The 25,861-nt window shown below is 31.9% G+C and overlaps 1 protein-coding gene across 1 annotated transcript; it reads right to left on the bottom strand.

Annotated features, from left to right (window-relative positions):
- Positions 1–14,719: 14,719 nt before the first annotated feature.
- Positions 14,720–25,861, bottom strand: LOC132713997 (MAM and LDL-receptor class A domain-containing protein 1-like). The gene is made up of 7 exons (XM_060696734.1): positions 25,758–25,861; positions 24,247–24,339; positions 21,719–21,853; positions 21,138–21,394; positions 20,734–20,821; positions 18,990–19,103; positions 14,720–14,992 (listed from the first exon to the last, which is right to left on the bottom strand). Exons 2-7 carry the CDS (start codon positions 24,320–24,322, stop codon positions 14,724–14,726), a joined length of 939 nt encoding a protein of 312 aa, XP_060552717.1. The 5' UTR covers positions 24,323–24,339; positions 25,758–25,861; the 3' UTR covers positions 14,720–14,723.

Genomic DNA, 25,861 nt, shown 5'->3' with positions numbered 1-25,861 from the left:
TGGAAATAGAGCTTGGCTTTGAGTGCTCTGTGTTTTACATATAGCACGATATGTCGTTCAGATATTTAGAATTAATCACTCAGACCTACGGCCTTCGTGATTATAATATTGCGCAATCGAACTCCATACCGTTCTATATTATAAATCCACAAAATCAAGATGTGTTTCCTAAATGTCAGAAAACTGTACATTAGTGATACTACAGGGTCAATAAGTAAATAAGTAGAATGAATAGCATCAGACAAATTGTCTTGTACTTGTTCCTATAGCAACATAAATCCAAAACGGTCGGGGATTATTCCCTTTTTTTGGTGAGGAACAAAAATTACACATTTATGTAGATTTGAAACTGATTTTTAACGGTACAACTTAACTCGGCCCCAGGTTAATGCAGTCTCAAGTCAATCCGGTCTCAAGTCAATCCGGCCCTAAATTTGTCAATCCGGTCCCAATTCAATCTGATTTCTGGTCAACCCGGCCCCATTTTTATTATTAGGTATTGACCACTAATTTTTCTTCATTAACTTTTTCTAGTGAATAATTATTATTTGAAGATAAAAAAGATTCATGATATCTAGAAGTACATTAGCCGTTGTTATCAAAACTAGTTAAATAATGTGCTTTAGTGTTTACTTATTTAAAGTAAAGGTGTTGATTATAAAAAAAACATCTTTTAAGACATTCTCTTGTCTTTTTTGTCTAAATATTTATTCATAGACAAAAAATAAAAAGATAACAAGAAATGTGAAAAAGTAGTGCTATATTAATGATATTAAACAGATTCTCTTCTCCCGATTACGGGTCTATACAAGAAGACATAGTTTTCTGAGGGGCTGAGTGTTGCGAACAGCTCTATGTAGCGGTGCATGTGGCAAAAAAAAATCACATTAAGTAGGTCATAAAATATTTCCAACGTTATTTATAAAAAAGAAAACCCTTTCGTTATTTTTTCTCTTGATATTGCTAGTAAAGTAACGGTAGTAAAAAAGAAATCATTAGCTAAAGCAATTTTATATGTTTAGGAAAATATATTTTCGAATTAACATCAAATAAAGACATGAAATAGACCAGACAACAAAGTTAAAGGTTTTTTTTCACAATTAATATTTCTTTGTTTATTGATTGCTTTTATTTATTTGATCATCCTCATAAATGCATACGTTCACACAAATTTATTGATGTTATATAATCATTCATTATCATTATTAACACTATTATGTATTAAAGCCTTAACTGGCAATTATAATTACCGACAAATTTAAAGCCTTATACTGTTTTAATAACTTTATTCTTCATAATCTTTAGTTAGTTAAGTTTTATCTATGTGTGAATATGAAATGATTTTTATATATTTTTTCTTTTAATGTGTGTCATAATTTTATCATTAAAAGAAAGAAATCATCTAAAACATATAATTTAATTCAATAAAAATTTCTCTGAAAATCAATTTTGGGACCGTATTCACCAATTTCTGGGCCGGCTTGACCGATTTTGGGGCCGGATTAACCGATTTATGAGCCGCATTGGTCAAATAGAAATGATGTGGATCCGGATTGACTAATTTTGGGACCAGATTGACTAATTTTGGGGCCGGAGTGACATGGGGCCGGGTTTATTTGGGGCTGGGTTGACTGTAATTCATTTTAAAAGTATTTTGCTCAAACCAACAAGCGACCAATGTTTCCCTCGAATCATACATTAGATATTTCCATTGTGTATTTACATTAAAATGATATTTTATAACATTCAATGTATTTTGATTCTTATCATTTTTCATGTTATTCAGCGTAAATGCACCGTTTTTTGGAAGGCCCTCATCGTCTTCATATTCCGTCGTTATCAAACACATATGCACAACAACTAATATATGTGTGAATATACTTCGATGTTATTCAAGTAAATCGTAAATCCAATTGCAAAAATATGTATAAAGTTATCAATTTCCTGAATGCCGCTTCATTGAAATACTTAAAAACAAAGTTGTGAGAGTTTAAAGAGTATTCTACAACACCATTTGTAATTGTTTCAAATTGTGGTCTATCGAGATTATAAACAGTCTGCAGAAGTTAACTATCTTGATCAATACAAAAGCATTACAATGAGGCCACTTTATTGTATTTCTAAATTTCTCCCTACAAATGACTGCTCGAGTGCGAACTAAAAATATCAATGATTATTTAGTTCTTAATTTAAAGGATAAAATTGCAACCCAGTAGGTTTTTAAAAAGAGAGTAGTCCCCGGACAAGTTCTCCTTTGTGTTATCTTTGGCAAAACAAAATAAACAAAAACACCCACCTTTTTTTAAATTCAAAGGGGCCAAACTCAAACCAAAAAAAAATTCAACCAAAAACGCGTGCAAATGCGCAAGGACTTGAGCCCACAGATCAATCCTGTAAAAATTTCATTGAAATTGCATTAGTGGTATAAGAGAAGTAGTCCGGACAAACTTAAAAAATAAAAATTATTAAAGAGTCATAACTCTTACAAAAATCATTTAACCGGAAAATGCTGACAATATGCACAACTAGACTTGGTACTGATCATTCATGTAAAGTTTGGATGAAATTGCACCAGTAGTTTATGAGGAGTAGTCCGGACAAGTTTTGTGACGGACGGACGTTCCAACATTTTGGGTTTAGGGGCTATTTTCTTTGTTATTTTCTTTGTTTTCTTAAGGGCTACTAGCCCCTAAACCCTTTGATCACGGAATGAACCTATTGTTCTCTTTTGTTCTCTTTACTGTTATATAGCCCCTAAACCCAAAATGTTTGCTCGGACAGACAGACGGACAGACAGACGACGGAGAAGTGATCCCTCCGTAGAGGCGACACAAAAATCGCCTTCTAACATAACTTTCAAGTGCTTGGATTATCGTGTAATATCACTTCTCAGATTGTTATACTGTAGTTTATTAATTTACGACAATGCATATTATACGTAACCATGTTTTTGACCATGTTTCAGACACACTAACTTTATCACCATTATTTCTGTTGAAGGTTGTGAACTTTTAAATCTGTACGATGCCCCTTTTTAAATAATTATTAAGTTTAATTACACGTGCTATGTCCTTTGAAATAATGTACACATGTAGCAAATAGCTGTAAATTGACAATCTTAATACAGAAGCTATTTATGTTAAACATAAAATCTGTAAGATTTGTTTCGAATGTTTAAATTTTAATAATTCCCTAATCATTGATGCGTTTTATTCTAAATGGTATATTCACGATTCAAATATAATTTTGCTCTTTGATACTGACTACAAGTTTTTGTTAAATGTCTCATTTCCCGAGTTTTAATGAAAATAGTCGAAAATTGCTGTTCATAATTTTTGGTTGATATGCATTATATAACACATCAGTGTGAGAAAATATCCACATTTTACTCGTGAAAATATTGCAATCTCAGTATAAAATGTATCAAATTCACCCAAAATATTCTCTATATATTGTACAACAATATAATTATATTGACCTGGCACTCTTGTAATTCACCTTATAGTCGGTAAATTCCGTAAATGTTACGATCTTCTAGTAAATCGATATGAATGTTTATAACCAGTTGTTAAACACTCTAAATTAGGCATCCATTTTAGCGTAGTTGGTGCAGGTCTTTTCCTTTAAGAATATAGCCTAAAATTTATTGTTGGTTCAAATCGTGGTTCAGCCACGTTTATTTCTTTCTTGTATTTTTATTTTAAAACTGCCCTTCTCTTAAACCGTCAGTATGGGCAGTACGACTTACACAACAAGTGAAATCGATTAGTCGATTCATTTATTCGTATCACTGTAGTTCTTATTAAAGATAATAAAATAAAATAAAAAAAGAATAAAATAAAAAGTGTATTTTAAAAACGGGGTGTTGATTATGAATCGAACCTGAGACCTTCAGATCGCTGGGAGCTTCAGATCGGACGACCGGCATCTGTACCAATACACTACACGTCACTGACGTGTGAAGTTAACATGTATATCGGTATATTCGTTGATACCAGTTTTTATCCAATGACCTTTAGAAAGTTAATAAAGTGTCAGGTCAATATTGCTGGACAATATCTGCTATTTAAATTTGATCTTGGAGCTAGAGGTTTAGAAGCGTAGCATGACACACCGTCTCATCATGCTACACATTTATGCTCAGTTAATTTTAACTCCCTTGATGTATGAATTATGGACCAGACGAGATTTTCGTACACACGCACGTACTGAAGGGCAGGGGGTAACACTATATACTCCTTGCTATAATCATGACAGAGCATAAAAAACTATTTCCAAGGAGCGAGGGGTCTAGTCAAGCGCATAACACAACATAGATTCATGGTTAACATTCGCGGCAACTTTTTCAAAAACCATTGATGACAGAATAATTGGACCGGACACATGCATAGTGGGTAAGAGGTAACACTATATGCAGGAAATATTTGTGGTAACTTGTTTTAAAATCTCGTTATAAAAATTATTACTGAGATTAGGACCGGACAAGATTTTTAACTGTTAACCTTTGATCTCTAAGTGTGATCTTGACCCTTAAGGTACGTCGAGGTCTAGCGCATTACACACCATTCATTATGCTTCACACTTGACAACTTATTTGCAAATCCCTTTACGTAGGGAAGTGTTATTGACCAGATAAAATTTTCTTTACAGTAACATCAAAGTGTGACCTTGAATTTGGAGGCAATGGTATTGGTCTTGTGCATGACACACCGTCTTATTATGCTTAACATTTTTTCCAAATTACTTCAAAATGCCTTGATGTATGAAGAGTAATGGATCAGACAAGATTTTTCTAAGTCCTTACTTTTGACCACTAAGTGTAACCTTGACCTTGGAGACAGACGGACAGACAGACAATATAGCATATGTCCTTGCCATAATTATGTCGGGTGCATATCAAGAAAGTAAAGCAAATTTAACAGAACGCAGCCCCGACATATCCACCCTACATGACCAACGAAAAAATTCAGAGTAGGATAGATCTTTACACATGTTTTTTCATTTGTTTCAATCACAACAAAAATGTACAAATAGGCAAACGGGATCACTCGATTTTATTATATTGGAAAGAATTTTTTGTTTCTTTAAAACTACAAGGCCTTAATCTATTTTGTTTGAAAAATCATACTGTGTGCTGCGGTGGCATAGAGATGATATTTGCAATAATTTTTTATCTTGCGGCCGCGACTTATTATCTTGTGGACTCAATATATTTTCTTGTGGCCATGACTTATTATCTTGTGTCCTCATGATATTATCTCCTGGCCACGACTTATTCTCTTGAGGTCTCAATCTATTATCTTGTGGCAGCCACGACTTATTGTCTTGAGGCTTCAAGATATTATCTTTAAATTATCTTGTGGCCACGACTTATAATCCTGTCGCCACAACTTTTTTTCTTGAGGCCACGACTTATTTTAGTCAATAATAAAGATTGTTTCAACTTGAACAAAAGTTAATATCACACTGTCTATAGCTTTCGCATAAAATAAAGATGTGGCGGTAAACACGGGATCGTTTGATAATTATTATTTTTCTCTTTCATCTCTTTTCTGTGGTCAAATGTTTATTTCATTCTTCCTTAAGGTATTCAGTTAAGAAATATAAGCTGTTAATGTATCCCTCTGCCCTCTGCCCTGTGGATTCAAATCCCACTATTCTTGTATCTAGATAATTACTATTGAAGATATATTACGATGTCACAATGATAAATGTCTAAATTTGACGGGTTTCTGAACTAAGAGTGTGTTTGTTTTTAATCAAAACTAAACGATACATGTTTCAAAGACAAATGTCAATCCTTTTTAGATTTTCTTTTCTTTGATTCTGTTTGTAAATATTCCAAAACTACGACTGTGTCTCGCCTCTTATGAAGTTAGATAAAGATGAAATAAGAACAAAACAGATTTTATTACACAATATGACTGAACACAAGACTTATGATATCTGTCATATGTGGCGGTTCAGATCTGTCCCGAGGAGATCCGCCCATCTTTATCCGTCCCGCATATTTAAGTCCAATGATCGCAATTGTGAAAACCATGTCCGCGATGCGGCGCTATATGCACCGTTATGCACTAATTATCATAACTATTTTATGCTTACAGTGAACATACTCAGTTTTGTTTTACTAATGGTGTTCTTGAAGAGTGATATATTGCTTTCTAAACATAGAGTGAGTTAAGTCTGTTATCTGTCATATCTACCTTAATTTCTTTGACATGTATATGAGATGAATAATGCAATTTATTATGATTAGAATTATTTTATTTTATAATGCTTAATTGTGTGCTTCATTTTGTATAGGGATAAGTAAACATTTCATTTATCTATAGCTTTGTTTATGTTAAGATGAAATGACCATTTTCATTGGCTAAAATAAGTCGTAGCCTAAAGATGATAAGTCGTGGCCACAAAATAATATCTTGATGCCACAAGATAATAAGTTTGGACAACGAGATAATAAGTCGCGGCAACGAGATAATATTTGAGGCCTCAATAGAATAAGTCGTGGTCACGAAATAATACGTCGTGGTCTCGAGATAATATATTGAGGCCACAAGATAAAATAAAAATGCAAATGCAATCTTTATGCGACCGTATTGTTCCAACTTAGTTTGTTTAACCCATGACCATAGAACCTACCCCAGAGGTCACTTGTTTTACATTGTTTCATTTTGGCAAAACCTTTTAAAATATTTTATGTTTATTTTCACAGCCTCTTGTAATTTAACATATATTAAGTTTGTCAAGGTCAAACACTATCTCAGAAACAAAATTACATACATTACTTATTTACCTCAGATACATAATTTTGATAAAGCCATGGTGTTTATATCTTGCATGTTTAATATAGACTTTTAAAAAGAGTTGAGGCCGTGTTCCAAGTAATGTAACACACTTCACAGAATTTTATTCATAGTCATTTTGTACCCTTTAGATATTACAACATATAACTAGCTTTTGACATATAGCAAATATTTTGACATATGAAGGGCAGGGCACGAAAGATAAGAGCAAAGTGTAACATAAATGATAGCTTTATAATTGTGTAATTCCGAGTAATATTTTATCATAATGAAATTAACAAAGTCTATAAAACAGTAAAAAAAATACCAAAGTATTAAGCCCCGTACATTAACTTAATAAAGGGAAGAAACTGTTGCAAAAACACAAATCATAATTGCATATTCAAATCTCGTTTCGTGATCGGAATATGTCCGCTCATAATATTATTAATAAATAATGTTTCAATAATGTATAAGATACTACAGTGAATAACAATCTAACAATTTCTACAAACATTTATCAATACTCAACTGTAATCCAAACACGTCTTGTTCTGCATTGACAAGAAATGAGCACCAATTAACGCAGTTTTATCTACGTTGATGAAGCAAAGGGTTTTGACAATCGTAAATGACAGGATAAATATCTTGCAAATAGATGTCTGTCAATACATGTTTTTACCATGGCATTCATTACATATAAACGTTGAAACATCCATTAGAACCTTACAAAACTATTTAAATTTATCATATGTATTTGCTCTGCAATAACTGAAAACCGTCAGAATCGCCATTATACCATTATGCCACTATTACGTTGGCAGAACTGTAAATAATGTTTATATTATAATTTCTGTTATTGAATTTATAAGCTTATCTTAATAGGTACTCGTGATTGAATGACAGTTGGGGTAATAAAAAGTCACTACTGTTCCTTTAAAAATTGGTATAGCGCATGATGAAATTCTTTTCTTTTCATATTTGTGATGTTCAAAATATAAACATATTTAGGGCGTTATACAGAATACGCCGTAAAATATGGCTAAAATCTCCGTATTTTTTAACAACATTTATAAAGAAGAGGGTCGTGATGGCCTCTAATCGCTCACCCGAGGCTATTGTTTTCATGGTAAAGATTAACCGTTTTCTTATGTTTCATAAAAAACTGATATATTTAGCTGTGGTCGCATTCTTGTTCAGCATGCTGGACCAAATATAGAAAAATCGGTACAGGACTTACCAAAGGGACATTCCTATGGAGTTTCATAAAAATGTGCAAATCATTTAAATAGGAGATGAAGATTAAGACCATCTTGTTCAGCAACTGTTTTTAAATAACTGTTCAAGGATCATTTATGTGAAGTCTTAACCAAATTTACCCCGCAGCTCAGGAGGTAATATTGTTTAAGGTATGTCAGCTCTCCGACCGATCAGTTATTGATAACGTTTGGTTTGTAAACATGTTTCTGTAGTTCAAATCAAATTCTTTTTAGCGTTTAATGTTTTTGGCCGCTATCTTGATTAACAGGTAAAATAATTTTTAAAGAGGACTATCAACAGATCACTTTTGCTTAGTTTAATAACTTTTGGCCAATGTATTAAGGAGCAGAATGGTGTTGTTTGACGACCAAGCTATTTATAAAATGCCATTAATCTGTCAAAATAAACAGCTGTTCGTTTGTCAAAAATATTTACAGGATTATAAAATTTTAAAGTTGCACACAAAAATAAATAAAAACCCAAATAGGTTTCTAAAATTGCACACGCACATGCACACACACACGCGCACACACACACACACACACACACACCCACGCACACGCACCAAAGCACTCACTCCACTTAGAAACTGCATCTATGTCTTTTCTAGAATGAAGTAATCATGATTTTCAGATTCATTACTTTGATTTTCAGATTCATTACTTTCGTACATTTCTTTGGTTTGTGCGACATTGTTATAATCTGGTGCTTGATCTTCAATTTGCTTAATCTTAGGTGTATGCTTTTCGAGTACCTTCTTCTCTTTCAAGACTGGATTTTGGTACTCGTCATAGTCTTGGTAGTCTGTTTTAAAACGTTCTGGGAATTTCGTGCCTTTACTGACTCTATCAATATGCGAGTAATCTGTATTTTTCTCTATGTCCGGTTGGGGTAGAAATTGTTGAGTGTGCTGGTATTTCATTTCAAGATCGCCAATATGCGAATAGTCATCATGGTTAGATGCTTTGTTCTTCATTTGTCTGGTACATGCACTGTCGTAGTCCAAGTCATGCTCTTCACCACCTTTTAAATTGTTATTTAGAGCTTTAGCGCTTAGTACATTATATGTATTGCATTCATTTAAATCAATGCCACAAGCTGATTTATTGCCATCAGTGGATTTTATTTGATTAGTTTCCTTTGAGACACCGAGTTTTTTTATTCCGGATCTACAACGGTTGGTAAAAACGGACCTAAATTCATATGTTATTTTTTCCCCATATTGTTGCATATTCTCATCAAGTTAAGGGTCTTCGTTACTATCATTGGTTTCAATGCCCTTCCCCTTCAGAAATCTCCAGAGGGTACTTTCGAGCCCAAAGTTTTCAAAACTTTATGAAACTCAGATGTCTTCTCCTAAAAGGGAAAATTCATTAATGATGTAATCTGCTTCATATTTAAAAATAAAGCAAAACTTTTTAAACATATCAAAGGGAAAAATGCATCTTTTTTCGGCTTTGGGATTGAGAGACAATATTTTTAGACCCCAAGCCGGGGGGATAAGAAAAAAAGGAAAACCCTGCATAGCAAGAAAGGGTAAAGTGGCTTTTTGCCCTTTTTTTGCATAAAAGTATACTTTGTTTTTTAAATTTTGTGTGCTCATTTTTTTTGTATAAAAAACCTTTTTGTATAATTGACTGAAAGTCAGATATCTTTTTTTTTTAATATATAATGATAATTAATGAGATAAAAGCGTCTACCTATTTTCACCAACCCAACATATCACCCAGTACAGAATGCACTAAAAAATTATAACTATCAATAAGTCAGAAAATAATGATTTTTCCTTTAGGAAAAAAAGATAAAAATTCAAATTTTTACTTTCTGGGGCCTTTTTAAATTCGCAATTTTTGGAATTAAATATCTCGAGCGTCAGCTGACACACTTTGAATTTCCCCTTTGCCTAAAACGCTCATGTAAATATTTAAAGCCCAAAAATTAAAAAAATTACATGTTAGGGTACATCTGGGGAAATTAAAAGAAAAATTGTTGGGAGACTAAAATACTTTTTACTTTTTTACAAAAAACCCGATGCAAAAGCAGGTTTTTTATAATAAAATTAAACAATAATTAAGATTAAATGTATGTTAAAAATTTACCTCATGTACAAAACAATAAAAGTAGCTGCAATCATGAGGAAAACGACAGGAATTAAAACATACATGGCGATTAAAGGACTGCTGTTTGTCTCTTCATCTGAAACTACAATAGTGTACAACCTAAAATATTTACTTATCATTTTTACGACTGAATTAAAATGAACATGCGACATAAAACGATATTTCGGTCATCAATTTTTGTAGAAAGTTTCTGTACATACAACAGTTGAAAAATGAATACAATTGTGATTTTGAATTAATTTTCATACACATTTGAAATGAAATAATTAGCGCATAAGACACTTAATACATGCATTTGTTTGACATAATATTTGTTCATTACTGAATAATCCCATATCGTATGCATCTACTGTTTTCAAAATCTCCCTGTTTCGAATTTGATGTATGTGACAAGACCATTGTGACCGTGGCTGTGTTGTATTTTCGGCGGCCATGAATTTTGAACTTTATATACGGTTGGCACACAGTGTTTTGAATATTTATTGTTAAATTGCATTTTTCTGTACATAAAATCAAAATTTTCTTTTAACGGGTTTAAAAATTTATTTGTCACGTATATTTTTTTTGTGCACAATCTTTCTTTTTTAAATTGCTACAACGCAAACACTGGGAAAGGGGTATTAATGTATTGGTGAGATAAGATTTTTACGGGAACTACAGTTTTCGGTCTTGTTTAATTATTTTCTTTATTTCAGTTTTACATGTAAAGACATGACTAGAATTTGTTGTTAATCCTACTTTATAATTTTATTTTTCAAAGATCCGTAGTTGTAATAAGGTTTAACAGCAGCTTAAGGGCATTTTTATATATGTATATAATTATGCTTCCTAAAACAATTTTCAAACAACGAATAATATTGTTAAATATTGTACTCAAATATTTGTTTCAAAGTATATGTAATTATTAAAAATATATGCATCATTTCGTATGGAAAAAATTTGACTAAGACTTTAAGAAAAAATTAATTTCTAATTACCTCCCTTTATTAACATTGAAATGTAATTTCGATAATATCTTTACAAATAATGCTTTTTTGGAACAATATGATAACATCTTCATTTGAGCATTATATTTTATGATATAAAACCATTAAAAATTGAGTTACATTTTGATCTTTTATATGCTGCTTATTTAAAAAAAAAAATTGAAATTTATTTTTTCAATTATATAACGTAAACCAGTTAATATAATGTATTTTTTCAGGTCACGTGCATCTTTCACTTTACAAAGTAATTATTCATGACAGACATGGTGTGTGAATAAAGTCTGAATGGGAGAGAAACCACGGTCTTGGTTTTCTCAATTACATCTTGTTATAAGCCCAAAATAATTAGCATATAAAAAATTAAGGATGTTTGTTAATATCTTCAAATATTATTAGAGCAGTTTTACAGTAAAATGTGTTGTTTTATGTAACATTTGTTTTTGCTTTTATATGCATTTAATACGTCACCTATGAAGATTTAAAAGTGTTTTGTGAGCAAACATTCAACAGACAAATGCTAATAGCAGTTAATTCTTTTTAAGATATTGTGAGATGATCTCTTTTTGTACCCTTGTAAGTGTTTGTATAGCAAATATTATTAAATTATTAAAGTATTATTTAAGTTATATCTGTTCAAATCACCTTTTTCATTAATTAAATACATTTTATTTTGACATGATAGGCATGTTTCTGTTTTTCGTACATACAGTGTTGTCCTCCTGCTTAAGTAATCCGATTAGAAGCGAAAAAGTACACATACTGCTTTACCAACTTGTCTACAGTATGCATGGTGTTTGACATCCATGCATAACTTTTAATTTGTTCAAAAAAACCCCCATTAAATTCTTTTCTGCCTATTTGTCCAAACATTTTTTTCATGTCTCGGAATATAACGAATTAAAAATCAGATACTAATAAATTTAGGGTACTGATGATATGTTTCACTTCAAATCATGTATCAAAAGACTGCTCCTTTCATCTTCTCGTGGTCAGTGAACATGATAATGTATGCGACAATAAATACTTTGTAATATTCTTACCAATAAAATTGCAATATGACGTTGTGTTTGTCCAACCATTAGCAGTACATTTGATGTTTGGATCTCCAATCAGAACAAACCCAATGTTGCACTTTTGTATGCCGCTATGTCCAAACCTTGTTCCATTTGGAGTAAACAGAGTTCCATTAGGAATTGCAAGATCCCCACAATCTATAAAAATGATAACGAAAGTCAGAACTTATAGGATATGAAATGAAAGGAACAACTCATCCAGGATATCAATTTCATTGAATTACTGTTCTATATATTATCAAGATAAAGTTGATCTATAAATAAGTTGATAAAAGTTTGCATTACTAACTTTTGATCACAATATGGAAATGCAAATTAGTGCATGTGGGACATACAAAGCCTAAAGATGGACATATTGCATTTCCTTCAAAACATTTGAACGTTTAAATACCATATGGTATACACGATGCAGTTCCACTCCAATCTCCCATCGTCTTACAAACGATCTCTGAATCTCCCACAAGATTGTATCCATTATCACATTGTATCTTTACCACTGATCCGTACCCATAATTTGATGAATTAGTGACGGCATTGGCTATTTCGAGATCCGTACAATCTAAAATGCATTTTATCATAACAAAAAAATGACAAAATGTAGTGACTACATTTACATTATGTTGAACAATATGTTTAAGAACAAAATAAGTATCTATATACAAGTAAAATAATTCTAAAAGCAAGTAAATTTCTTAGGTTGACGGAATGATCAATTATAATGAGTGATTTAGTGTTATTACATATATGAGTTAATGTTAAAATCAAGACTTAGAATTCTAAAAAGGCAAAACGAGAAGGTTTGTATCGTTTATTATATAAAATTCGTAATAGAGCATAATATAGCTGTCTTGATTAAAAACAAATATAATACCAATATACAAATACAGAACGCACACTGCTTTTTATACAAAATTAAATGACATTTAATAAAAAAACTTAAGGTTTAGTCAAATCTCTCCAGAGATTGGCATATTAGAATTAAAAAAAACAGGAGTGTAAAATTGTTTACTCCTATTTGAGTTTCACTCAAATGTAATACATTATCAGGAAAATATTAATATACAAACATGAAATTTATAATAAATGGTCTGCCAATAAGGCAACGGGAGCAAAAAGTACACAAAGACGATAATAATACATTTTCATATAGAGTCACTCGCCTTCAGTTTGTAAAAAGAAAAAATAAATAAAATAAACTTAATACGGGTAAATTTTTAAAAAATTTATTCAACATCATATTTTTCAAACGGTGTTGTTTGGGGTTGTTATTCTAAAGATACTACTCAAGAAATCTATCGGGGGAAATTTTGTCCCTTCACGTTTTTTTTTGGTTTTAAGTGGGAAAAAACACTGAAAAGGGCATTTGCGTTTTTAAAGGAAACCGATACTTAAAAAAAAGCGATGAACTCTATTTTTAATAATTTTAAAAATCTTAAAAATTTACATTTACCTTTACAGGAAAAAAAGGGTTAAAGTCTCAATCCCATGCCCCCGAATACCACCAATGTTTCCTCCCCCCCACAGCTATCTTAATGAAAACAACACAAAAATATCTAACATATTTTAATTAGCTGGCACAAGCAAATTTTCAGTTTATTTTAAAATTTTTCCCGTCAACTTCATTTATTTTTTTATAAAAGTTAAATCTATTATTAAATAAAAATTTAAAACATTCTTTTCAGAAAAGATAACTAAGCATTGAAACATTCATGCAGTCAGTGTAAATTCTGCCTTTGAAATTATGCCGAAAACTCTGAGAACCTGATTACTAATTTTGCAATAAATAAAATTTCTATTGTAGAAAATTTCAAAATTTCTTTTTAAAGAATTTTCTTCTGCTGTAGTATTTATAAAAAAAATATATGTTCGTCGAACAGAAACCCATTAAAAAAGGTGTCGTGGTTCCTAAATTAAAAGGGGATCTTTTTTTTTTTTTTTTCTTTAATTATTAAATTTTTTTTTTGTCTGGTTTTGAAAAAAAAAAAATTTTTATTTTATTATATATTTTAAAGTTTAATTTTTGGCTACATAATCTTTAAAATAAAGAACTGAAAACCGATTTCGAAAAACAGTATAAAAAGAAAATGTTTGTTAATTTACACACATACATATTGCACATTTCCAGAAAAAATATTATGCTGCCGTTTTTTTGTTTTTGATTTCAACTAATAAGCAAGGGTTTCATGCTAGCAGCATCCACTTTTAAGGCAGTATAAGGTTATTATTTTATTTCTTAAAATAATCAAGGAAATGTTTTTTAAGGATGTTATTACAGATTATTTAGTTTTCTCATTGAAGAAAGCTAGGCTTTAGTTCAGAAAAGTGTCCATTGTAAACCACACGATAAATTGTATCTAAAGTTTGCGTGCATGAGTTTTTTTTGTTGTTTTTTAATTAATACAACTGAAATATTTTGTCAATTCTTCAATCCCTTATAATGACCATAAAAGGATCTTTCCCAAAATAGGTTAGCAAATGTTGTAAATAACAATAAAATCAAACCAGCCTCACCTGAAAAACATCCACTGAATATAAAAAAATCATTTTTTTAAACCACCGTTGGCCCTGGGCTGATTCAAGTGCAAAAATTGTTTGCTCTGAGCCGGTCGTATTCCATATTTGCAGGCGAAGTCTTACAATGTTGGAGCCATGCATGCCATACCAGAATGAGAGACAATATTTCCCAGCGTCCTGCTTGGGGCTTAATAATATAGCTGTATCCTTTCTATATTTACCGATTGTGGCTATGTAGATATAGTAATCGTCTTTAAAAGAAAGCACAATACATCTATTTGTTTCATAAACAAAAAAAATAAATGTTTTGAAAATGTTTTCATGATCAATGTGGACAAAAATATAACATATTCATATTTGTGTTAGCATCCACATGGGATTACATGCTGCCAGCATAGCACAGTAGTGAGAAAATCGGATAAATAATTAAGGGGTCGCTGGTTCAATACTCGGGCGAGTTCTTATTTCTCAATGACCATTGATCTTAGGCCAATTTTCTCTCACCATTGATTCAGATATCATAAAGAATTTGTAGTCGGGCAACTGCAAAAAATAATAACATCAGACATTTTAAAACGTTAATTTATATATGATTACGGAAGCCACGGCAGCCTCGTTCGCTTAAAATGCAATGCACCATCGGATTTAGTCCAGTCTTTCACATTCAGAAGATCAAAACCCTAGTTTTTTTTACTACTTTCAAACCGAGTGTCCCGCGTCAGATCGTATTAGAACTCAACAAACCGTTAACATATTCCCGCAAAACAGGCCGTGCCCTGATTGAAACGTAATGAAAAGGTTATCGTACAAACTCACTTGCCACAAAATCCGTTACAAAAAGAGCACAACGCGAAAGTCCAATGACGAACAATAAAGGTCACGTTTTATAGAGTTTGTCTCGTTTTAATACGGCTTGTTATGTTTCACATCTGTGGTTGAAAAATTTTGATAATTCCTGCTTCCCTATCCCGGAGCTTCGCGATTTATCATGCACCACATTTTTTGCCATGATGGTCTGAACCGTGATTGCCTTGGTCGTCGGGAGTTTTAGTTTTGTCACCTTCTGTGCCGTTTTATCACGGTTATCATTGTAGGCTATGGTCAAATGTAATGTTTCAAATATGGTGCGCTACGGTTATTATTATTTTATTGGTGTTGGTGATGATGATGATGATGACGATGATGATAATATATAATGGATAATGCTGTTGTTATTATTATTGTTATCTTTTTTATTATTCTAGATAACTTATTGGCTAAAAAAAGTAATGCTTTCTCGCTAATTCCCAGTGAATATATATATAAAGTTATATGATATATTTTGACATATGGGTATGTTGGGTTTTATCATATTTCTCTGCTTTATATTGTAGAAATATAGTTCTATAATTAATACCCGTTGTATCTTTTTGATCCATATCTATTTGTTAATTACTTAACATTCACTTTTTGCGCAAATTTGTCACGTTGACGTTGGCGTCCTAACGGACGTGACGCCAAATACTTTGTACGTTATTCTGATGAAGACAACAGTCGAAACAAGTAAAAATTAAAGAAATATGTGTTGTTTTGGTATATTTTAACTGCCCTACTTTCTTCAGTCAGTTCAGTCAATACACTAAATTAAAGGAAACATCTTATTAATCGCAAGGTCAAAATGGTATATAATTAACAGAAAATGAAAGTTTTTCAGGATTTGCTATATCTCATATTTCAATTTTGGCTACAGCCCCTTGTAAAATATTTAAATTCATACCACTCGATGAAAATAAATCGTGTATATATAGAAAAAAATATGTCGACAGTTAGCACAAGATAAATATAACGATCATAAGAGCCTGTGCTCACTAGTGAAATGCATTTTGATTTTACATACAAAATTTATATTAACTTAATTTCTTAAGGAAATCATCACCGATTTTTGCCGCTTAACAACATGGGCTCTCATTCAAGATGTCATCAAATAATGAAGTCACTGTTTTTATTAAAACACTTGAAGGGTTTTTTTTGGTTACAAAATATCATATGTCTCCCAAAACTAGGTATGATACTGATCACTCGTGAAAAGCTAAACAAGATTTTTCTATTTAAAGCTCCGGTGACCATTTTGTGCAGCGAAGGAAATGTCCCTGCGATAGGCACAACTAGGAGGTACTGATCACACCTCTGAAGTTTTATCAAAATCCCAACAGCAGTTTGACCTGGGAATCAAAACAGGATTTTTCTATTTTTAGCTTTGGCGACCATTTTGTGCAGTAAAGCAGAGTTGCCCGCGGTATGCACAACTAGGGATGGTACTGATCACTCCTGTAAAATAATGTCAAAATCCCGCCAACAGTTTGACCTGCAAAAAGCTTGATAAAATTTAATATTCAAAACTCTTGTCGCCATTTTGTGTCGCGAAACGTATAGCGCCGGAAATATGCAGAACTATTTAATGGTACTGATCACTCTTGTGAAGCTTCATTGAAATCCCGCCAGTAGTTTGACCTGTGAAAACCAAACAAAATATTTATCTTTTAAGCTCTTTGCGGCCATTTTGTTTAGCGAAGCAGAATATGCAGGCAATAGGGATGGTACTGCCACTCCTGTGAAGTTTCATAGAGATCCATCGAGCAGTTTGACCTGGGAAAGCCTGACAGGATGTTTCTATTTATTGCTTTGGCGGCAATTTTGGGCAGCGAAGCGGAATGTGCCAGCGATATGCACTCCTGTTAATTTTCATTTAGATGCTGCCAACAGTTTGACCTGTAAAAGCAGGACTATTTGAATGCAGACGGACAGACGGCGAAAGCAATTTTTAGGAGACACAAATATTCTATAAAATTTAACGAAGTTTGTAACATTTTTGTAAACAATATGTGCAAATATTAATGTGTTTATCGTAAAAAAGTATATATAAATGTATATATAACTCATGAAGGAATGTATTTTTGACGATATTTCCCTTATTTCCAATAACAAAATATATAATTTCATTGTCCACGGAAAGTCATGTAATAAATTAATAAATTAATTCAAAAATACAGAACCAGATTAAGATGAGTTCAAAATGGTTTGCACTTCAGAGGCAGTTACATCTTTATTGTTAATGATTTTTTTTAGATAAATTGAATAAAATTCAGTACCAGTAATACTAGTAACTGCTATCGTTAATCGATAGCTTTGCGTTATTGGAGTACGATAATTTACACCAGGATTATTTTGCCTTGTTAAAAGACACGGAATTTGTTAAAAATAATTGAAACACCAACCAACCAACAGCTCCCTTCTTTAATTGTAAAGTATATGTATTATATACTAGTATACATGTATATCATGTATGTCATAGCCTTGGTGCTGATGATGGTTTTTCTGTTCAAAGTAGAAAGAAGGATGCACACTTCAAAGGAATTATAAGAAATAAATGGGAATTTATATTGGCAGAGGTGAATATGGCATGGTTTAAAAGAGAAAGGGCAGGTCATCAGACAGACAGCGAGGTCTGAACACGAGGTCTTTTAATAAAGTAATTTAATGGGATGTTTTTGCCATATGCGTATTGCTTGGTCGCTGATGCCCAGGATCATGCACTGATGTTTACGGCCAAAAATTTTAAACAGTGAATTTATTTGTATTGATTTGTTTTTAAAGCCCTTTGGGCGCATATATTCAGTGCTAAAGTTTACTCATTTAAACATTTTCGAGCAGTCAATTTAATGACATTCACTTTAAGCCCAATTTCGGGCGTATTTTCAGCCTCAATTCAGGCGTATTTTAAGCCCTAATTTGGGCTTATTGTTGTGTATAGCTTTTTGGACAGTTAACGGATTTTTCAAGGTCGCCCCTAACGACTTTTTGTTTGGTGACTGGTTAACCTAGTGGGGATAACATGATAAGTGCGGGATCCATACCCAAATACATCCAGACAGAAGATAATAGGAAATCTGCTATTGCTTGTATATTTGTTGAATTAATTTTTGTTGTTAACTTGCATACAGTTTTATGTAATATTTTGGTCGATGGGATGTAGAGCAATGAAAGTGCTTTGATGAAAGCAGGACTTGCAAAAAATGTTTTCATTAGCTACAGCATAAGCGACTGGTCGTCCTCGAATCTCCTAAATAATGGCATCAGATTTTTTTTCCCGAAAGTAACCGTGCTTTGAAAAGTCGTGCTTTTATCCTTATGAAAAACGACATTATTTGTCATTCATTTTTCTTGAGAAGCTATCTGATGTTTGAAATCATATTTTATGTAATTTGTTACCTCCAGATGTGTGATCAGCGTTGGTTTCAGTGTTTGCCGTTTTTTGTCTTCCCCAGTCGGAATTATCACCATCAAATTGCATCCAGTTACAAAAGTCATCATTAAAGTCACAATCTAAAATTGATAAGAGAATTTATTATCAATATAATTCTTTTGTTATCTGCAAATGAGTTATGCTTAAATAAAAGAAGTATGATGTGTATTTGCTTAATTTCGTCTGGCACTGGAAAAATTCATTCAACAGTTAAAGAGCATTCATTCCGTATCATCAATGATATAACATTTCTTTTACAATTAGTTCACAATCCTCCTCATTTTTAAACAAGTATTGAAACTACAAAATGTGTGATATAACACATTTGTAACTTGTATTTCTATTTTACATTGAAAAGAAAACACACGTGATAAACCTGGTATCAACTAATCAAAATATATGCTGCTTAAGGAAATGTCATCCATCCAGTTGTTGCACTTGCCCCTCACAGCTGTGGGTTCGAATTCCGACTGGGACTTTGGATTCTTTCATGTGAGGAAGCTATTCAGCTAGCTTACGGAACGTCGGTGGTTCTACTCAGGTGCCCGTTCGTGCCTGAAATAATGCATGGAAGGGCACACTAGTAAAGCTGGAACGTCGCGATATGACCTATACTGAGTCGATGTGACGTAAAACCCAAAGCAAACAAACAAACCATCCAGTTTTTGGACCTAATGCTTTTGTATACTCCCTTAATGAAAAAAATGTGAACCCGTCTCATCCACACACACACAAACACACACGCACACACTCACACACATACGCACCAACGCGCACACACACAAACACACACACATATATATATATATAAATATTTCCTAATTCCTGTTTATTTGTATGAAACATAGTGTATCTTTGGACGATCAACAACTTACAACTTTTAATTATTTGTAAAAAAGATATAGACCTCTCATATTACTCAAATTAACGATGCAGAAAAAACAAATGTGTTTATTCTGTTCAAATTAATCGTGAAAAAAGCTTCCTTACAATATATAGTAATTATATAGCTTCAGTTTTATCTAATTTAACATTAAACCTAATGCTGTTATGAACTGCCTTATTTTCTGATATGTAAAATTTCTTATCTTCTAATTTCTGATTATTTGTCTGAAATACAGTGCATCTTTGGACGATCAATGCAGCCACTTAGAATCTTTAATCATTATTTTTAAATAGATATAGACAATGAATTCAAATAACACAAATATTTCATCAAAATATAAACGCACTCAATGTTCAAGTAAGTGTATTTTGTAAATGATAATTTTAAAATATAAATGATGACTTTACTTTTCAGACATAGGAAATGTATTTAACTCTATCTTATGCTGATGTATTTGTATACTTTCAAAGTGTTGGCTGACAGAGTGATTGATGATTGTTGATTGATAATTGATCGATTACTTGATCGACTTCAGTGGATTTAATTACATGAAGGCAATATTTTATCATTATAAATAAAATCAGTTGAACTGTACACATATTTGTTTGTATAGAAGGGAAAAGAAATACATTTTGATCCATATATAGACGCCGTCGAGATCTAAGAAGAAATAGAACTCATTGAACCTTATTCCAGACTTATAATTGTAACGAAGTTGCTTCTAGTATATTACTAGCATAGTAATAAACCAAATGTTTTTTTTTTCAGTTTATATTAATTAAAAATAAGATTACTCAAAATGTATAGTAAATATGTAGTATTACCTATTGAACACGATCCAGATCTTATAGAAATGTCATCTATTGCTATGTTCCCTCTATATCCGTCCCCGATTATTCCTTCAATCACGATCTGAATGTATAGCAACCATGAAGTTAAGGTAAAATTGATATATACATCAATATCGACAGTTGTTTTTTTTATAATTCATTGACGCACAAATACACAAAGTGGCAATCATAAAGAAACATACTTGGTTCAATTTTGGAAATATTTAAGGGTACAGGAGATGTATATAATATCTTCCGAATTGACAGGTATAAAAATAATATACAAATAACTTGATTCATTTTAATTGCAATGTATGTTTAAAGCATTATTAGTTTTTTAAGCTCATTATGAACTAATACACTGGTTATGCTCATTTGTATATAGATATCACACATACTTGATATGTGTCATAAGCATTTATGTTCAAAACTGATTTCCACCAATCACGCACGCCTATGTCCTTGTTTTTTGAGAAGATAACAGTTTTGTTCCCGTCTTTCATTTCAATGTAAACGTTGAGGGCTCCAATATTTCTACCGTACATACTGTACCAAAATGTTAAACAGTATTGACCTGATGACTGCATTGGACTGATAAGTCTTGCTATTGTACCTTTGTCATTATTGTATGAATCTACGTAGATGTAGTAACCCTCTACAAGAGAAAGCTTATGTAAATACGCATTTATTCAATAAATTTATGATTTTACTATTCCAAATTCTTTGAGCACTCTTTTTAACACATTAAAAAATTTACACCAGTCATAAACCATGCAAATCTATTAAGTGTTTAAATGCTGTTGTCCTTTTTAAAGAGAGCTTTAATATTTCTTTATAAGTATTTTCATTGCTTTAAATTTATTTTTGTTTTAATGCAAATATTTAACACTATTATCATTGATTAAAAAGCAAATGAAACATTACTACTGTTATTTTACAGGTTAAGCATTTCTTCCATTCAAGCTGTAATAAATCTTACTTCCTGTAGTGTGATCGGAATAAGGGCCAGTATACAAATCATCTGATTCACCTCTTGTCCAATTAAAATCGTCATAGATATCTTGACGCCAATCACAGAAGTTCATATCAAAATGACAATCTATGCCTGCTACTACTGTAACAATAAAAGTACCCATTTCATATGTATAGCATCAGTAACAAGTATATATCAAGTTATATACCAATCTATGGAAATCAGTATTCAGCATTTAAACACGAAATTGGTGGAAGGTTCCATGATAACCGCCGTATGAACAAATCTGCGGATGTTTCCTAGTTCAAAATTTCACATTTTTAGTGTTTTAATGTTGAATTCTGCTTAAACAGGTGCCAGGGGCTTGGACGGTAACTTGCACCTACCAGTACCGTCCATGAACAGGCTCAGTCAAACCGAGCCTGCAACATTTTTAGTTGTGCCTTGTTGGGCTTTCTTTAGGGATGCTTTTCACTATTTTTTTTTTGAATTTGGAAACTACAGCATATGTGTTCATAAAGCGGTTAACATGGAACCTTCAATGTGGCACAGTAGTGCCATTCCGAGAAAAGCGGAATATGTTCACCATGTTAAAAAATGCGCGTGCCCTAAACAAGAAAACAAAGGGCGGAACTAAATAAAATGGAATTTCGAAACGGGATCTGATGTTTTGAAGCCTGCATATCACAGGAAAAACGTCAAAAGACAAATTTAAAAGCAGGCAACATATCCTAAGAGTGATTATACAGTATTCAAATAGAAAAACTGGAACCACCCAAGTTATAAAGACCAAATAGAGAAACTAAAAATACCACATAACATTTATACACAAAAAAGTCTTCTGAACGGTATTCAAGGATCGAAATATAACATCTTTTATTAAATGTATGAGGATACTTTTTACAGCCGCCACACGGATCAAATAACACTGGTGTGACAATAAAATAGCAGAATCAATGAGTGAGGCCTAACACGGCAAAATTGAAAATGTTGCAGACTCGGTTTGATTGAGTCTGTTCATCGAGATTGCAACTATTCAGTTTCGATGTGTCATACCTTATTCAAGTTTTGTATTCAATGTTTGTATTTGCATATTCATGTATAAGAACTAGTTCATGTAAAATTATTATCTTGCATACATATACACAGTTTTGGTGCGTAAAAAGTCAAGCGTACCCTTTCTGAGAAAATGTCATGAATTACATATACAAGTAATAAAAAAGTAGACATTTGTAGTAGACAAAAATACATTTGTAACAGGAAAATAGCAATGAATTGAAAATAGAAAAGCAGCACTTTGTTGGATTCAAACGTATTAATCAAAGTGCAAAATACAGATGGATTGGCTATCTGTTACTTTATGTTGCTTTAAGCACATTGATTAACATAACTTAATGTCTTTCATCAGCCAATAACCATGGACAGTCATACATGGACAGTTATGCAGTATGCACCTATTTAAAGTGAGAAAACATTGTTAACATAGAATAAATTCTATCATCTTGATAATTATTCGTTCATTTCTTTAATTAAACAATAAAAACTCGCATAAATTATATCATAATATATCTAGACAAAACATTATAAATTTAGTTAAACACTAAAAAGTTCATGCCTTAAATCTAACAAATACTAATGCAATGCACTATCTATCCTGTCCAGTAGATAAATTAATTCCTCGCATCGATGCCTTCCCTGATTAGTACGATGGTTGATGCATTGTAGCTACACATGTAAGACCTATTTGAACTACGATGTATTTGCAAATGCGTATATGTTGACATGAATGAGCTTAGGTTTCCGACACTGCAGTGTTTTTTTTTTTAACAAATGATCTGCTGGATATTTGCATTTAAACAAAAAGGTATATGACAGTCCTATGATCAGCAGACGATTTCAATTAAACGGGGTAGGGGAATCATTTCTGGGGACATTTTGCGAAAAATTTGGCGTGTCAACCCTTTGTAACAAGATCATTTTAATATGTCAGGCATGCCATTTTCCTAGAAAATTATTAAAAATTCTAAGGTAGGTTAATGGGTCATTTCTTCTTATGTAAGTTTATCGGAAATTCAATACAGAAGTCTGGCCTAGACTGCACAGTTAGCTGTAACCTAGCGATAAATCGACAGCCTAAAACAGCGCTGAAGACTTCTAAAACAAAACTGTCAGATTTTGTGTTAAATATAATCCAGCTGGATTTGTTTCCATGTGAAGGAGTCATGAATGTCTATGAGGGGATCCGGTATGCTCATACGATGATTTCATATCAAAGAATAGTGGTCGTGAAGAAGTAGGCTAAAGACATTAAGTCGAGTAATCGATATACGCTGATCGGCAGTGTGCACTAGGCTTTAGTGATATCGATGAGAGAGATAAATATTAGCTGAAAAAATCTTTGATTTCAAAAACCTATGCACAATGAGCTAGTTATCAAATAAAATCACAATAACAGAGAAATATCCGCACATATTAAATGGGATTTTCACAAATTTACGTTAGTTCTAGTATGAGTAAAGAAAACTGTAGCTTACCTGTAACTCCTTTGCATATGAAAATATTAAGTATCAAATAAACAAGAACACTAAAACTTGTCATCCTTTTCACCATACTGTCGCACTATAAACCTGCAAAAAGGAAGTTTTTACATGTATATCGTATCCTGTCTACAATCTCATAACTTTAAACGATTTATTTTTGCGGTGTTTTATTGACGGTACTTGAAAGATGATACTTAAAACAATACAACGAACCCATAAATATCTGCGTTGAAAGAGATTATCTTCTAAAATACTTACTTTTTGAATAAGTATGATAGAAAAGATGAGAATAATATTTAATTTAAGCAACATCTCTAGTTATATGTGATTCTCGAATACAATATATTTTATGTTTTTTTTTAAGAACGGATCATCAATTCATCAGCAGATTATTCGGGTTTTGAATTTTTTTTAGATGTCTTGCACAAGAAAATTTAAAACAAGTAGCTTTAACAATGTAACAGTTTTACTGACGCGTAACTTAATTATCAGAAATTACAGTATTAACAGTAAAGGTGTTAATAAATTATCTCAAGAAGAACAATACAGTTAATCATAACATAGCATTTTAACATATAAATACATGTATCATGTATAGCAATGTCACGATACTTATAAATATCACATGTCTACTCTATGATAATCTATGTTTAAATACAAAAAAGAGACTTTTATGTATAATATGTAAAAGGTGTTTATGTATTCGAACGTTGATAAGCTTATATCACTATTTACATATATATTGTATTAAATGTAGCTTTTAAACATAGTTAAATATGAGTTAAATCAAACGGTAATAGAAAACATGCGATTTGAAAGCGTTTTATTTGTCAAGGACAGACGTTGATTAAAATTCAGGCAACAGGAATTAATACATAATATTTTAGAGTAAAACTTTTATTGCATTTGAAATTGAAGAAGCGTACATTCTAGATAGCGCAATCTAGGTTTGAGTATGTTCATGGTAAATGCATATTACAGCCCACGCTCATGGCACTTTCACAGAAATGGTAAAATTTGGAATATAGAATCTAAAGCAGATGTGTTTATACGGCGGTGATCATGGCACGTTACATTTTCGTACCATTCCATGAAAAGCTGCGTTTGGTGTACAAACAAACGAATGCGAGAGCCCATAAAAAGAAAACAATTGGCGGAATAAAATAAATAGATTATTGATAGGTCATAAAAGGATGAAGCTTGCATGTCTTTAATCAAATTAAAAAAGCAAACACCATATTCTAAGGGTAATTATACTCTTTTGAATAAGGAATAAAGGGATTACAAAATAAATAAAAAAAACAAAAAAAAACGTTACGATGCCAGAAAATCAACAATATTTTGTGTCGGCAAAAAAATAAAGTAGAGGCAGTATGTCAGCAACTTTTACAATAGAATCCTAGCTAGGCGTACAAAGAAGCAAAATTTTCGAAAAGATCTTTATTATGAATGAGGATGTTTAGCTTGTCAAGCAATAATACAGAAAATTAAAACAAATCACTAACCTGTTTCTAGCATTGAACAGAAATGATGGTTTAAATAGATAAACAAACATTTACACTAATATTGTCACTATCTTTTCTATATTATCGTAAGTTACCAAAAGGAA

The sequence above is a fragment of the Ruditapes philippinarum genome, unplaced genomic scaffold (genome assembly GCF_026571515.1).
Source record: "Ruditapes philippinarum isolate M1 unplaced genomic scaffold, ASM2657151v2 ctg12219_1_1_1_1, whole genome shotgun sequence".
NCBI lineage: Eukaryota > Metazoa > Mollusca > Bivalvia > Venerida > Veneridae > Ruditapes > Ruditapes philippinarum.
This window is presented reverse-complemented; position numbering and strand designations above follow the sequence as displayed.

Bases quoted from the DNA above. Each gene is read 5' to 3' on its own strand.
- LOC132713997 (XM_060696734.1), bottom strand. From the start codon at position 24,322: ATGGTGAAAAGGATGACAAGTTTTAGTGTTCTTGTTTATTTGATACTT. The intron at 20,822-21,137 runs GTATGTGTGATA...CTATACATTCAG, and splicing joins ATGCTTATGACACATATCAA to ATCGTGATTGAAGGAATAAT. The intron at 19,104-20,733 runs GTAATACTACAT...TATCAATTTTAG, and splicing joins ATCTGGATCGTGTTCAATAG to ATTGTGACTTTAATGATGAC.